General features: G+C 51.5%; 5 protein-coding genes across 5 annotated transcripts; 2 read left to right on the top strand and 3 right to left on the bottom strand.

The window, feature by feature from the left end:
• Positions 1 to 31: 31 nt before the first annotated feature.
• Positions 32 to 1,517, top strand: J4E92_006527 (uncharacterized protein; the record flags this gene model as incomplete). Its single annotated transcript, XM_051497894.1, has 3 exons — positions 32 to 37; positions 238 to 245; positions 782 to 1,517. The coding sequence occupies 3 exons, from the start codon at positions 32 to 34 to the stop codon at positions 1,515 to 1,517; spliced, it is 750 nt and encodes a 249-aa protein (XP_051351620.1).
• Positions 1,518 to 1,786: 269 nt separating this feature from the next.
• J4E92_006526 (uncharacterized protein) lies at positions 1,787 to 2,602 on the bottom strand (the record flags this gene model as incomplete). Its single annotated transcript, XM_051497893.1, has 1 exon — positions 1,787 to 2,602. One exon carries the CDS (start codon positions 2,600 to 2,602, stop codon positions 1,787 to 1,789), a length of 816 nt encoding a protein of 271 aa, XP_051351619.1.
• A 2,945-nt stretch (positions 2,603 to 5,547) lies between these two features.
• J4E92_006525 (uncharacterized protein) lies at positions 5,548 to 7,385 on the bottom strand (the record flags this gene model as incomplete). The annotated part of the gene is made up of 3 exons (XM_051497892.1): positions 5,548 to 6,642; positions 6,690 to 7,271; positions 7,380 to 7,385. The coding sequence occupies 3 exons, from the start codon at positions 7,383 to 7,385 to the stop codon at positions 5,548 to 5,550; spliced, it is 1,683 nt and encodes a 560-aa protein (XP_051351618.1).
• Positions 7,386 to 9,042: 1,657 nt separating this feature from the next.
• J4E92_006524 (uncharacterized protein) lies at positions 9,043 to 11,083 on the bottom strand (the record flags this gene model as incomplete). The annotated part of the gene is made up of 3 exons (XM_051497891.1): positions 9,043 to 9,646; positions 9,694 to 9,802; positions 10,261 to 11,083. The coding sequence occupies 3 exons, from the start codon at positions 11,081 to 11,083 to the stop codon at positions 9,043 to 9,045; spliced, it is 1,536 nt and encodes a 511-aa protein (XP_051351617.1).
• Positions 11,084 to 12,431: 1,348 nt separating this feature from the next.
• J4E92_006523 (uncharacterized protein) lies at positions 12,432 to 15,093 on the top strand (the record flags this gene model as incomplete). The annotated part of the gene is made up of 4 exons (XM_051497890.1): positions 12,432 to 12,530; positions 12,628 to 13,020; positions 13,070 to 14,725; positions 14,776 to 15,093. The coding sequence occupies 4 exons, from the start codon at positions 12,432 to 12,434 to the stop codon at positions 15,091 to 15,093; spliced, it is 2,466 nt and encodes an 821-aa protein (XP_051351616.1).
• Between the last annotated feature and the right edge of the window lie 249 nt (positions 15,094 to 15,342).

Below are 15,342 nucleotides of genomic sequence, written 5' to 3'. Positions count from 1 at the left end.
GATAAGTGCGAAGACGTTGCACTGCTTCCCCATGGGTGTCGGCTACTCACCACAACTCTGTAAGTCACGACTACCAGCGGACAGCAACTATCAGCGGCTTTGGGAAACCTCTAACATATACAGTGGTGCAACCGTACGTAAGGTGACTGTTCAGTGGCCAGCAGTATGCCTCTTTACCATGTAAGTTTTGTTTGCCTAGTAGACAAGACATATATTGATAGGCTCAGAATGTCGCAGTGCACTACGTATAAGTTTCTGGAGAATCCTGCATTATCCCTTGCGAGGGAAGTGGCGGGCGGTAGTGTTCCGGGCGGAAGCGTTGTAGTAGACGACATCCAGAAGGGTATGACGGGGAAGGTGCTGTATATGATCTGTAAGCTCTGAGTTCAAGTAGCGAGCTAGTGAAGGGGCTTTGAGTTTGCTGGGTATTGAAAACTAACTGCAACCGTTCTCTGTCACATTTGACTTGACAGGCGTATATTTGCTCATTTGAGCCCTCTCGCCTTCACCTTGCCGTGAGCGCGCTAGCGTACTTTCCTATTGTGGCCTTCTAAATGCCGCGCCTTCCTGCTTCTAACCTTACTCACTCTACATACATACTGAATCAACAGCGCCATAATAGCTGCGACAATATTCCTCTTGCCAACCAGATCAAACATGGCTTCCACCGACACGAACCTCACCACGCAGACGAAACCTCCAAAATACAAGACTCGGCTACCCATCAGGCAAGCCTATGATTGACACACGCATACTGTAGAGATCCACTAACGACTCGCAGTACGGCTACGAAGGATGGGTTCGTCGTCCTCGAGATCGGCCCACAGAAACAGCGCTACCACTTGCACAAAGCCCTCCTCACACACCATTCGGAATACTTCAACAATGCCCTAAACGGCCCATGGAAGGAGGCCGAGGACAAAGTCGTCACTTTGGAAGATGTCTATATTATTGCTGTAGACATATTTGTCCACTGGCTGTATACACAACAGATTCCAGACAACGACGCCACACTGAAAATGTCAGAGAGTTCCCCAGACCCCAACGATGACGACGATCCGATGACCGCTTATACGAAGGCACTAGTGTTCGGTGACAGATTTCTAGTGCCTGTCTTTCGCAAAGCTATTCACAATTGCATAGTGGAAACATTGCTTTATGACGAAGACGGTGGCCCTCGCGAGCCGACTTGTTTCACCGCAACGAAATACGCTTACGAGAACTTACCATCGGATCATAGCATACTGAAACTATTCTTGGATTTCCACTGTCGACACTGGGATGTGACAGGAAATGGCGCAGATGATGTGGAGGCTGCAATAACTGAATTGATCGGAAGGGACCTGCCACCTACTCTACTGATTCGCATGATCGCGCGATATTCTTCAAGGGCCGCGGAAGCAACCGAGATTGGGTGGGATGCGGATTTGAAGGGCTGCGATTATCACGAGCATTCCGATGATCAAGAGCGTAAGATTTGCAAAAGGAGGTTACAAAGGGCTGGTCAGGCTACGTGAAAAGTTCCGGTGTTTCTGTCTTAGTCCCAGCTCGGCTAGTACGCGACAACCAGGGAGGGTTCATGCATCATGTCAAAGAAGACAAGATAAACAATACGGAAAGAAACAATGGCCTCGGTCAGGCTTCATATGTGCTATGAACGAGATGCCGAGACTTAAAGGATGCCTTTAGATTTTAAATCTACAGTGTTGCAGCTCATGCTTCCTAAAGAAACACCTTATCGGAGGCTCTCAGTTTCTTTAGCATAATCTTGTTGTAATTCATAGCTCTAAAACATATCCTTATACATATCCACCCAAAACTTCTGACCCGCCTCGCTGGGCCCACCAGTTCGCATATCTTCACAGTCTTTGTGCGCGCAGATGGTACGAAGAGATCCAATTCCACCATCGCCGCATTTCTGGACCTTAAGGAGGTACCGATCGACAGCCTCATCAGGCGTTTGATCGAGCGGGCATTTAGGCGTACGCTTCGCGACCTCCCACACTTGTTCGAGCGAGTACTTCAACATGCCGAACCGTCTATCAAGACCACGGTATTCTTGAAGGTCTTTCACACCGAAACGGTTCAATTGGTGTCGCTGCATATGGAAGAGACCGATGATGTCGGATCCACAGATCCAGATAGCTTTTCCTCCAGCAGTTTTGAAGCGCTCGGGCGACGGGACCGAGACAACCAACTTCTTTAGAAATGAAGGCGCATTCTTTCCCGTAGCGTAGGGAGGAACTTTGTCGGATGGAGGAATCGTGGCGCGATATCCAGCTTGCTCGTTCCATTGGAGTAAACCCCTTCGCACGATGTGGTTTTCGTCCACGCCCTTGCACGCTTTCTCGGCGGTCAGCATCCATCTTATGTAGTCGACGCAATTGTCGTCGCTTTTATCGCTATCCAGCTGCTGTAAAGTGCGTCCGGCGTACCTCCCAGTTCTCAATACGTAGCGCCAATAAGGATCGGCTTTGATCAACTGGCCTATCTCGGAGTCTTCGTCATCGATGTATTCCTGCGACGGGTCGTATGCTGCTGAAGAGCGCGTAGACTGCCCTGGCTGCCCGTAGCTTGTCTTTGCTATTCGCTGGGGCGGCATGGCTGACTGTTACTGCTTGACGGCAAACGAGAATGAGTGGTAAAATAGTCCGTACAGCCCGTAAACGGAGCTAAAAAGGGGTGCAGCTGTAGCGCATAAGTTGTTCTTTTCCTACAATACTTATTTGTTAGTAGGCTGCATACTAAATAGCATAGCGAGAGAATAGAGGTGGATGCAGGTGACTGTGAAGGAGGCTGTGCTTCGGTGCTCGTCACGTGTTTCTGCTAGACTTAATTAAGATTAAACTAAGACCAACATAGGCGTACTAACATCTTAGCAGCGTTTTGTCTAATAAGAGATAAGCTTAATAGGCTAATAAGAAGCAATTTCTTCTAAAAATTAAAGCTATAGAGTAACTGTAATATGCAGCTAAAGCTGCAATAATGCGAGGAAGATCGTACTTATGTGAAGGAAAGCCAAAGAAGGAACAAAGGGTGAGATTTCGAATTTGTGCCGGTCGGTTCTCTTCTTAAACATCTTACAGAGAACATGCCGGTTATACTGAAACGCATGGCTCATTTAGATAGCAGTAGACGTGAGACATGTCTTTGATGCAGATAAACTGGCTGTGGGATGGTAAGTGCTATTCACGCAAGGAAAAAGCGTATCGAACGCGCTGCTATCTACGTTAGTTTGCATATTAAAGTTGACGAGATATCAGGTTGAAGAGGCAGGCGTGCATCAAGGCAGTGTTTTATCATACCCAATACTTAAGAGCAACATCATCCCAAACCCGCAGGCAGATCGTTTCGTCCTCTAGGCTTCGCAATCCATCGCAAAAGGAAGAGAACAAGGTTTTCTCAATAGCCAAGATCGACGAAAGAGAACCGCGTTGAGCGAGAGCGGAATCATATAACACGTATACGCTGGATATGCTCTTGGTCCATCCATGACCGGTCTCGCTCAAAGGCAGCGACTCCTACTCGCTCGTAGACGTCACTACCCTTTTCTGCAGCGGTAACAAGTAATCCATAATGAGTCAACAGATGGCCGTCTAATATATCCTGCATCCCCAGAACGACACATTTCAGTTCACTGGATGGAATCCATTCAGATAGTCGGCCACGATCGAAGAATACACGATCATTGTACTGCTTGTAGAAGTCTCTGGCGTCGCCACGCAGGGCCCTCGGGGTATCACCGAAGTGTTCACAGTTGTTGAAGGGTGATTCGAGGTCCGGCTTCCAGTCCACAGTGCCGAATGGAATATCCATGAAGCATATAGCTCCCGTCACTGCCATCCACGACCATGAGAGCACCCGCCTATTCTTTGGATAGTCGATCTTGATCATGTCTCTATTTAGGTCCGCACGTCGCCAGAGAAGTGTGCGGCGTAAGTAGCTGCGCTCCTTTGGATGATCAAAAATGCCGTGCTGTGCCTTTCCGAACAATTTCGCAAATCGCGATTCGATTCCGGCCATACCTAACGACCTATCTGTGTAATGGGTAAAGTCAAGTCGGGAATATTTCTCGTATATCTCTTCGAAGAAAGCGATACGCATTCCTTTGTATCGCTTCAACATAGCATCGGGGAATTGAGGATCGGACAGGAAAGACGTCTTGTGGCTAGCGTAACGATGAGCTTCTTTCCCATTGTAGAAGGGTGTTGGTTTCACTTACTTGTATAGCGTTGTCAGCGTTTCGCACCTGATTCCTGTTCCACACTCCCAATAGACTTGAACTTCTGTGAAATGAATAATACGCCGCGATAACGCGCGTTCTTGGAATACCCATCCTCTTCTACTCAATGCCGACTGCTCTACATCGCGTTCGAAATCATCGATCGGTTCGCAGAGATAGATCGTGTCTAAGCTACCCGGATGGTTGGGATAGGAGAGGGGATAGTGAAGTCTTGCTTTGCGATCCGTCTTCAAAAATCCATCATCGCTTCCGTTTGCACAAGTCGCCGAAAGTGTAACGTAGGCACATCTGAAGACATCGTCCATCTTCCTAATCTCCGCCCGCAGATCCTCCGCATCGTCTTGAATGATACAAAGCGCGTCTACCCATAAATATCGAATTCCGAGACTTCTTGTAATCTTTACGGCGTCTTGAAAGGTCCGCGGTAGCATCTTGAGATCAAGATGACTTTGCCAACCTTTGAGCTTGCTACGACTTAGGAATTGGAAACTTCCATGCAATGACGGGGCACCCCACCGGTGTGTTAAAGCCACGTATTTGTTGTCTTTCCTCATATTGTCGCAATCTAGACGCAATGTATCTGAATCCCAGCGACCGCGATCCTGGTGATTTCCTCTTGGATACAACTCGACCAGTCTGTGAGGCATAGTTACTCTTGTCGGTTTGCATTCGTGAAAGAGATCACACCATTTGATCCACCTCTTCAGCAATTTGACCTGGGTAGAACTTCCAGGCCCCGGTAGAACTGGCAAGCCTCTCTGGTAAGTATCCGGAAACCGATTGAGGCCTGTGTTCGGTATCAGTAGTGATTCGCAGCAATAAGACCCACAACTTACCGGGACTTGGGCCTATTACTAACGAGAGTAATGGAGGTTCTCCCCTTCCCAAGGTTAACGAAGACCCCTCCCTTAGCACCATTTTGTGCCTGCTCTCTCCAGTCGTGTGGTTCATCGCCATGTAGATGACGGCGCACAGTGAACATATTGCACGAGATGATTGTGCTCTTTCGTGTGATACTACGAACGATCCTCTTGAGAAGATGCCCGTTTCAGTGTGCGAACAATTCTGACATAAAGGAGTCAAAATCGGGTACATGGGTGCGAGCCTTTCGAATTCGTAGCTGTCTAAGGTGCCGAAGAAGGTCTTTGCGAAAAGATTATCGAATTGTTTTATCCACATATCCAATGCACCAGGTATTGCGTAGGGATTTTTCGTGTTGGCTATTCCGCCGTTTTGTCGTCGCTGGTAGTACAGACGTACCAGATCGCGCGATTTCTGCTGATGACTTGACATCAGAAAGTTGCTCATCGATTGCCGGGGGGACCATTCACCTCTAGGCGAAAGTTGGGTGTCGAGAAAGGCTTCAATAACCCGCTCGGTGTCGCTGGTCCTCGCCCATTAGGTCCGCTCATGTTAACCATCGGATTGTACATGTAGTAGGGAATGCCGTGAGTTGTCGAGCTGATCCTTTCAAGTTCCCTGCATGCATCTTTGCCCTTTGCTCTCCCTGATATAGGAGACGTGTGTCTGACATCTGATGCAGGCGTAATGTAAATAGGTACTTCCTCGTTGTCAGCGGATGGGTGGTAGATGTCGCTTGTATCTTGCTCTGTCGAATCTGGCACCAGTAGCCTGTCTCTAACGAAGATCAAAAGCTTTCGTAGGGCAGCACTGTAGCATTGGTCACCGTCTGCTAGACATGTGTCGGTCATGTGTTTCATCCACGATGCCACTACTGGATTAGTGGTGCGACTTTCGCTGTCGCGCAACCAGAAAGCGTCGAATTCCTCGGGAAATGCTTGCTGGCAGAATTCGTCAAGCTCGTGAATGCCGTAGACTAACCAGATTATCCACTCCAGGATGATACAGCCCATGCCCCACATGTCGTAGGACCTGGAGATCTTTCGGCCCACTTCCGGAGGCCTATAGCGGAGTGTTCCACCTGGCGATGCTGAAGGCTTATTTCTTGCATGCGTTGGCAACGAGTGTATCTTGGCCAGACCCAGATCTGCGATTTGAAATATTCCACGGTGCGAACCAGAAGATCGAAGAATATTCTCTGGTTTGAGATCTCCATGTCGACCGTTTAATGCAAGCCTAGACGGATTGTTGTGCCACTGATCGAGTGCTGCAACAAGTCCTTGTATCTGTTCAATAGTCCAGCTTATGAGGTCTGCATCTCGAGACCAATTCTCCTCGTTGTTCCAGTACGACCGCAAGTTGCCTCCGTCCGCCCACTGGAATAACAAATGGCTCGTGAAGTTCTGCCTAAAGCCGCCGACGAATCTCACGATATGTGGATGCTTCAATTGCCTCGCCAGGTCTAGCGCATCGAGTTCACTTTGATCGGCACCGGCTTCCTTGTTTCGCAGTTCCTTGATGGCAATCACGAGATTGCCCTATTGCTGTCAGCAAATCGTTAATATGCTAAGATAAATATACTGACCGAACTGACTGTTTGATGAGCACGGTGTATGGTAGCCTTGTGTAACAAGCTGAAACTGCCTCCTTCACCTTGAGATTCGCATGCGATAAAGGGCAATCGGCAGTCTCGGTGTAAGTTCTCCATCGTGCTATCGTTCCTGAAGATTTGGGGTAGAAACACCCATTGCTCTTTACAGAAGAAATGTTTCTCCTGTGTCCTCCATTTGTTAAACCACTTCCACGCGGAAGAATCTCGCGCAAAGCCGTTGAGAGAGATGAGACGTGGCCCTTCAAGAGCGATGGGAAGGTATCTGTCGCCGAATTCGAACCTTTCTAGGTTGATAGCCCTGCGGACTGCGTCTCCATAGACTAACGTAGCAAACGTTTTTCGCGCGTGCTTCGTAATGTACTTGACAAGTGACGCATCATATTCCCCGAAAGCAGCTCTGTCTAGCTCTTCTTTGATAGTATGTTCGGTGATGAGCGATTCGAAGTCGTCCTGAGGGAGAAAATCCTTCTGGGAGAACTCGCTGTACGTGAAATGGTCGACAATTGCATCATACAGCCCACGTTCCTGGTTTCGGCCCATGTCGTCATCGGAAAGCTGTTACAATACGGTATCAGTAGGCTTCGTCTTGTAACCGTAGGTTCTCACCTGAGACAGGAAAACCAACGAAGTGGAATAAGTTCGTTCGTACATGCTGGAACTTACCGACATGCTGCTGGTGGGATGTTCCAATGACATCATCAGACGTGGTGCGACACAGCCTTGAGGCAGTGCGGAAGGCGTAGCAGAGATTTGCAACGAAACAGCGCACAAAGCGTGGAGACTTGTGGTACCGGTCAGTTATCGTAGTCGGTAACTGGCTTATTCTCCTAACACAGGGCCATCAATGCGATTTAAGTAGGTAGCACTATGCAGCCTCAAAGTCGGACAGCAGAAGGTTGAACTGGACGTTAGCGGGGAACAAGTCCAATCGCGATGCGAGTGATGGCAGCGTCCACAATGTATGTTGACTCCGAAACCACCTACTGGTGAAATGCAGAGCATAGCTATGGCGGCTTTGGAATGACATTCACCGGTAAGAAAGCATCCTGACTGGCTTCAGTCGTTCGGGACGCTCAGCCCTGTATGTATGTAAGATTGTACCACCACGACAGCACATCCATATCCTGACTTGTGTTACGATCGACTTGAAACCTTAAGCCTATGCGCCTAGATGATTTGACGAGCGCGTACACAAAGCCGTCTCGGAGTTTCAAAGTCTGACCGGTACAAGGGTGGCATACATCTTGCAGCATCCTGTCTCTTTGATTACCACTGGTTACCGAGCAGTAGAGAGGGCTGTGTATCGCTGATAGGCGCCGGACGACATTTAGTCTGACGCTCGTAATTGCCGTATGCAGCCGGCCAACGATCGTCAACGCCCCCGTCCAGTGGAACGTGCATAGTGTTCGCACGATAGGAACGCATCATGGGACAATGCAATGCATGTTTTCCGTCACGGTGCGAACGAGGACCACCTCAGTAATCTCGTCGTGATTTGTCGGTGTTGAGCCTCAATTCAGCTCGGTCAGAGCCCAACCGTCATCGCCGCAATCTCGACCGCTTATGGGATGCCGCTCATCAGGAAGTGAGGCTCGGTATCTTGTTGACATCTACCACAAGAAGGACTCGGCGAAGGTGTAATCATCGAAGTGAACGTGCGAAGACGACGTCGCATCGCATGTTTTTTCCCCGTGGTATAGACTTCATTGTGGTCGACCGGCCAGGCGCGTCGATACGCAGATTTGAACGAGGAGTGTGGAGAGATTGTGAGGCTCAGGTTATCTTCGTATCGATTCGTCTCGGACGCGCAGGCCTCTATTCGCAGTGCTGGTATTGGTTGCGCAGCCGGTTGATACAGGCGGTTTCAGTTATCACACCCTCGTCCGGATAATCAGAGATGCAGTCGACGGCTGCTGAGTCTTGACCGGAAACCTAAGTGGCGCGATACTGCAATGCATGGACGGCACAGAGACGAGTTGCCGGAAGCTGTGGTTGCGGGTTGTTGGTGGTAGCTGAAGACGCGCGCGGGGTGCGCGCAACCAGCTCGGCCCGGGTGCTGTCGCCCCACATATTTCGCGATCGGGGCGCCGTAGGGCTACTTGTTCGCCGCACGGCACGAGGAACGATGGGATGATACGATGAGAGCGCTCGCTCTGAAGAAATCAGATTACGTGCATTCGTTACGAGATTGTTGGTATCAATGCTATGTGTACGCTACTGACAGTACGCCTCCGCCGTTTGCAGAGAGATTTCGAAAAGAAAACAGCCATCGAATATGCATGTGCCCTCGGCATTCCATGCATGCAATAAGCGCATCGATGCGTGCCTACTGCTTATCGTTCTGCGAGTAGATGAAGTTGGCAGCAACAGGCACGAGGCCATTGTGCTCAGCCCACTCTCGCACACCACCACCCTCCTTTCCAGTACCCCAATGCTGGCGATCCTCTGGCTTACTCACATGGAGCGGCTCAGTCGTTCCGTTCTTTGGCGCAAAGACGAGGAACACGTAGCGATGCTTGCCTGTCTTTGGTGGCGGGCCAGGAGGCTTGTATTCCATCACGTCTTCCGGACCGCCGTCTGTCGACTCGGTCTCTTCTGTAAGACCAAACTCTGGTAGTGGTAGGATCGAGAAGGTGTTCGGCGCGGTGGTGACGTTTGATGCTATCCAATGGCACATCTCTGCCCATTCTGGGTTGTCGCGTGATGGCGCGTCAGGGTCGGTCAGTGTGACGACGTAGCTCATGTCGGAGGTACTGTGCATTCCGTCCGGGCTTGTGTCATCGTGCAGAACTATGGTGGGTTGTTCTCCAAGATAGTCTGGCTCGATGGTGTTGCCGAGTTTGGCCTTGGAATCTGACCAGAGAACGGACACTGTGAGACTAGGCAGGAAGTCATCAATGACGGAGGGAATGATCTCAGCGTGTTGAAGTCTGTGAAATATTAGTACGATGCTTGTAGTTTTGATGAAATTCCTTACTTTGCCCGAACAGCCTGGACGTTCTTAGGGCCGTTGAGTATCAATGGCCTTTGCTCAGTTGGTAGCGCAACGGCGCAGAGCGGCAGCAGGGACGTCAGCCCAATCGAGACTTGGGAAAACATCGTGCTGGCGAAATAGCGGCTTGTCGATTTGGGGATAATCTTTCAGTGTCAAAATAGCTTCAAGCCTCGTCGTTGTCCCGGATTTGTGCAGCAGAGCGTTGAGATGACCTCAGGAACGTTATCGCGTGAGGTAGGCCCTTATGGGGAGGAGTCTCCACCCAACCTCGTCGTGCGTCATTCGTACCTCAACTTATGCAGATCCACAAACGTTCGGGGAAGCTACAACATGATTGGGCAACGTCGATCTTGCAACCCTCGGATAGCGCGAGTCATACAGATGTCATATATTGATTGTATTTCTGCTAGGCTGGTGTAGCTCTACGGGTATTCGGATAGCACGCTCAAGAACAAAAAAAAAAGCCAGGAAACCGCCAACGTAGAAGACATGTGTCGCTGAATCAGCAACCCTCAAAATGTTCACAAATCTGTGCCTCGCAGAAGGCACTGCTGTCTATCACAAAACCCATGTTCTGCGAGACTTGATATTCGGCAAGCTCCTGAGCTCCTCGGCCTGTCATGGTGCCTGTGCAGTCGCGAAGCAGAATACAGTCCCATCCGTAAGAGTAGGCATCTGACACGGTGCCAAAAACACATTGGTCCGTATTGACACCGGCGAAAAGTAGTGTTTGCTTGCCAGATGTGCGGAGATACTCGTGAAGAGGCTCTTTCTCAGACCAAAGTCCGGACATGCGCGTCTTGTCGAAGAATAAATCGCCAGGCTGAGCGACTGCCTTGAACGGGTCGTAAAGTTCGGCGTTCCAGGTCCGCTTGAACAGGCACCTTCCCTGACCATCGGGCAGCTGTGCGCCAAGTCCGACGTGCCACCCCAGAGTCTTGCTGAAGCCTCGCTGGATAGCAGGTGCCATCTTTTTCAAGTCATGGTCGCTGATTCCCCAGTTCAGCCAGGCAATTTGGATTCCCTCTTTACGGCATCTCTCGATGACTTTCAGAGTCGGCTCGATAGCGGCGATGCCTGCGGCGTGATCCCGATAGAGTGGGTGAACAAAGTAGTTTTGCATATCGACAACAATCAAAACCGAGTTGCCAGGGTCGATCATGAAGCCGGTGTGGTTGCGATCTTCCTCATCGCACTCGAAGACCATCTTCTGCTGGGAGCCCCGAGACAGATCGAACTTCTTGGTTGCGGGTAGGTAAAGCCATTGTTCATCCCCTCCAAACGGGATAGGTGCAGTGCAAGTGATAGTCCCCACTGTAACGTCGTTCTGCTGTTCTTCGGTGGTAGTAAGAGTGAGAGACTCCGGGGCCATGGAGGCGTCGGAGATGATGCGAGCGAGGTGGACGAAAGCTGAAAGCGGCAGAAACCCAGGATAGATTTAGGGCTGAAAGTTGGTGTGGAGGTGTGAGGATGATCAGGAAGGGGGAGAACAAACGAGAAGAAGGCACGCTACCTTTGTAGTCGGTGTGCGAACGCTCCTGCTGCGTTCCAAGGTTTGTTTGCGGTGAATATGATAACAGTGCTTATCACAATGATAGGCTTCCCTCGGGAGGAAGCTTGGTCGTAAGACAATGAATCAGTCATAGCAGTGTAGACCCTATCAGCTTATGCGGAGACGGACTTCCGCAGGGACTTAGAGGCTACATGAGCCTTTCCCAATTAGCGGTAGAAGACGTCGAAGCGACCTGACGATCACAATGCATTCCCCAAGATGCGGAGATAGGAGCTGGAGATCTTCTTTGATAATTTGGTGTTGTCGCGTCTGGCCGCGTCTCGCAGCGAGATAAGGCTGGAGGGCTTGATAGATAGCCGTCGCCTAGTACAAGGGAAATCCCGGGGTCCGACAATACCCGAGCGCGAGCCAGCGTACGCCAGCGTGTCCATGGTACTTTCTCAGTGACCAGAGAGGTAATGCGATACTACGTGGCCGGACTAGGGGAGTGTAATCCACATATCCTCGAGAAATCCTAGGCGACTCGTGCGCCAGCTGTGTTGCGAAGCCAGCCAGTCTTATGTTGTCCATATCCAATGCTGACCACGGGTCGTGCATCACAGGCACTGCTGATGCTGCTCATGTGGTGGAAAAGTCTTGTCCTGTTACCCATTTGCTCGTGTGCACACTCTACATACGGTTTGCTGCAGCCTGTACACCATGTCCGGCCTTGGAGCCGAGCCGCATGCTGCCTCGCGTGTGGTGGCGTTCGCAGGGCTCGCGACCAGCAGAAGAGGAGGTTTCAGCAGCCGTGTGCTTGCTTTAACAACACGGGTGCGCGTGGCCACATGGCTGAGGGTGTTGCCTCCTTTATGCGAAAGGAATGAACAATATGACCTAAGATTAAGGAGACATGTGAATGTTGAATGTGGGGTGGCTGCCAGGTGGATTGCCATGCTGGCCGTCACGTGCACCATCATCAAACCTTGGAACTTTCAAGCGAAGTGACGACGGAGCTGCAGCAAAGGCACTCCATCACGAGCCTCTGACCCGACGAAGCCGCCATCAGCCACGATCACTTCGCCGATCCCGCATCTGCACCGTGCAACACTATCTCCACGCCGCAGGACGACATCGGGCTCACACACGATTCCGCCGTGTTGTTTGGCTGTTCTACCAACAACCGGACCCTTAAGGAGCAGAGAAACCACACATAACCACCAGCGCAATGGCGTCGCTGGGCGAGGAGCTCCTCAACATTGTCAACAGGCTGCAGGATCTGGTCTTCAACACAATTGGAAATGATTCCCTAGATTTACCCCAGATTGTATGTGCGCCCCAGTCCGAGAAGAGAATGCGGTGAGCGCAGAGCAGATTCTACGCAGCTCTGCACAGTCTATCAGGAATCCTACTAACTGCCTCAGGTCGTCGTGGGATCACAATCATCCGGAAAGTCGTCGGTACTCGAGAACATCGTCGGCAAGGACTTCCTTCCCCGTGGCAGCGGTATCGTCACACGCCGGCCGCTCATCCTCCAGCTCATCAACCTCCCGAGCGAACGCGACGAAGACGACGATGACGAGGTCCACGTACCACACACCCCCGCAAGCGTAGCCGGGCAGCAAGAATGGGGAGAGTTTCTCCACATCCCGGGCCAGCGCTTCTACGACTTTGCCGATGTCAAACGCGAGATCGAGAACGAGACGTCGAGGATAGCAGGAAACAACAAGGGCATCAACAGGCAGCCCATCAACCTGAAGATCTACTCCCCGCACGTCCTCAGCTTGACGCTCGTCGACTTGCCCGGTCTGACAAAGGTTAGTCAGGCAACTTTTTTCTGCCAGGACCCGGAGCTAACTCCCTCAGGTGCCCATTGGCGATCAGCCCTCCGATATCGAGAAGCAGACGCGAAACCTCATCACCGAGTACATTGCGAAGCCCAACAGTGTCATCCTCGCCGTCTCCCCCGCCAACGTCGATCTCGTCAACTCGGAAGCTTTGAAGCTAGCCCGCCATGTCGACCCCATGGGCAAGAGGACCATCGGTGTCCTCACAAAGCTGGATCTTATGGATCACGGTACAAACGCCATGGATATTCTCTCTGGTCGCGTCTACCCTCTCAAGCTCGGCTTCATTGGTATTGTCAACCGGTCACAACAAGACATCCAGGGCAACAAGTCGCTCTCTGATGCCCTGCAAGCCGAGCGGGACTTCTTCCGACACCACCCTGCGTACCGGAATATGGCCAACCGTTGCGGTACCCAGCTGCTCGCAAAGAGCCTCAACCAGACCCTCATGGCCCACATTCGCGACCGGTTACCAGACATCAAGGCACGCCTCAACACGCTCATGGGCCAGACACAACAAGAGCTCGCAAGCTACGGCGACGTGGCTTTCACTGGAAAGGAGCACCGCGGCTCGCTCATCTTGCAGCTCATGACCCGCTTTGCCTCATCCTTCATCTCATCCATCGACGGTACTTCCACCGAGATCTCTACCAAGGAGTTGTGTGGTGGTGCCCGCATCTACTACATCTTCAACTCCGTCTTCGGTAACTCGCTCGAGCAGGTGGACCCAACCCAGAACCTCTCTGTGTTGGACATCCGGACGGCTATCCGTAACTCGACTGGTCCAAGGCCTAGTCTGTTCGTACCCGAGCTGGCTTTTGACCTTCTCGTAAAGCCTCAGATCAAGCTTTTGGAAATACCCAGTCAGCGTTGCGTGGAGCTTGTATACGAGGAACTCATCAAGATCTGCCACACTTGCGGCTCTACCGAATTGACGAGGTACCCCAGGCTACAAGGAAAGCTCATTGAGGTCGTCTCTGACCTTCTGCGAGAGCAACTTGGCCCTTGCTCAGGTTACGTCGCTTCTCTCATCGATATCCAAAGGGCATACATCAACACAAACCACCCCAACTTCCTTGGAGCTGCTGCCGCCATGTCATCTGTTATCAACGACAAGGAGCAGCGAGAAAAGAAGATTGCCATGGAGGCCGAGAAGAAGAGGCGGGAACAGAGGAGGATGAAGGAACTCCAGAACGGTGCTAATGGCGAAGAAGCCGAAGAGGGCGAAGGCGGCGAGGGTGGAACTCTCAAAGCTCTCCCTCTTCGGAAACACCAGTCACAAACCAGCCGCAGCATGTCGCCTGCCGTCGGGCGGATGATGAACGGCTCGCAGAGCACCACGGCCGCGCTCAACAATCGCAACCGGTCACCTCCTGGTACTGCACGCGACAGCTTCCTGAACTACTTCTTCAGCAAAGATAGCAACAACGCATACGCCAACCCACAACAAGCAGCACAAGCAGCGCTTGACAACAGGCCTGGCAGCCGCCACGTCAGCCAAAACAGCGAGCCCAGCTTTGCGCAGAGCATCCGGAGAGGCGACAACAAGCAGCCTGCTCATGTATTGGCCATGATGCCACCAGACACCGATGACTACGACGCGCCATTGAGCGCTGCCATGAGTGCCCCTCCCCGAAGTCCAAGTATGGGAGGAGACAACTTCGAAGGCGGCTTCGTAAGTTTCTCCAATACATGTAGCCCTGACTGTATGCTAATGTCCAACAGCCATCAAACCCCGAGCAAGCACCTGCGCTTACGGAACGCGAGGCCCTTGAGACCGAGCTCATCCGCCGCCTCATCTCATCGTACTTCAATATCGTCCGGGAAACCGTCGCCGACCAGGTCCCCAAGGCGATTATGCATCTTCTCGTCAACCACTCCAAGGACGTGGTACAAAATAGGCTCGTGTCAACGCTGTACAAGGAGGATCTCTTCCAGGAGCTCCTGTACGAGGACGACACAATCAAGGCCGAGCGCGAGAAGTGCGAGAAGCTGCTCAAGACATACAAGGAGGCAGCCAAGATTGTGGGCGAGGTATTGTAAGAGATAGGTGTTTGGATAATGAAACGAATCGTCACGGGTTCCTTGTAGGTTTTGAAAATGTGCGATTATACGACCTTGGCCCTTCTTCCGACTGGCGTCGTAGGATGGTCGTGGCAAACGGTCGGGCTGGGGCCAAGGTTGACAAAGCGTTATGGAGGCTGGCCGCCGTCTGTTAATATTGTCCTTGGCCGCTCCTCTGCGCTTTTCATTTCTACTCTTCTGTTGCCCTGCTGTTTTCCAAGGGTTGCA

This window comes from Alternaria infectoria, assembly GCF_024043175.1.
Source record: "Alternaria infectoria strain BMP 0036 chromosome Unknown scaffold_10, whole genome shotgun sequence".
Lineage (NCBI taxonomy): Eukaryota > Fungi > Ascomycota > Dothideomycetes > Pleosporales > Pleosporaceae > Alternaria > Alternaria infectoria.
This window is presented reverse-complemented; position numbering and strand designations above follow the sequence as displayed.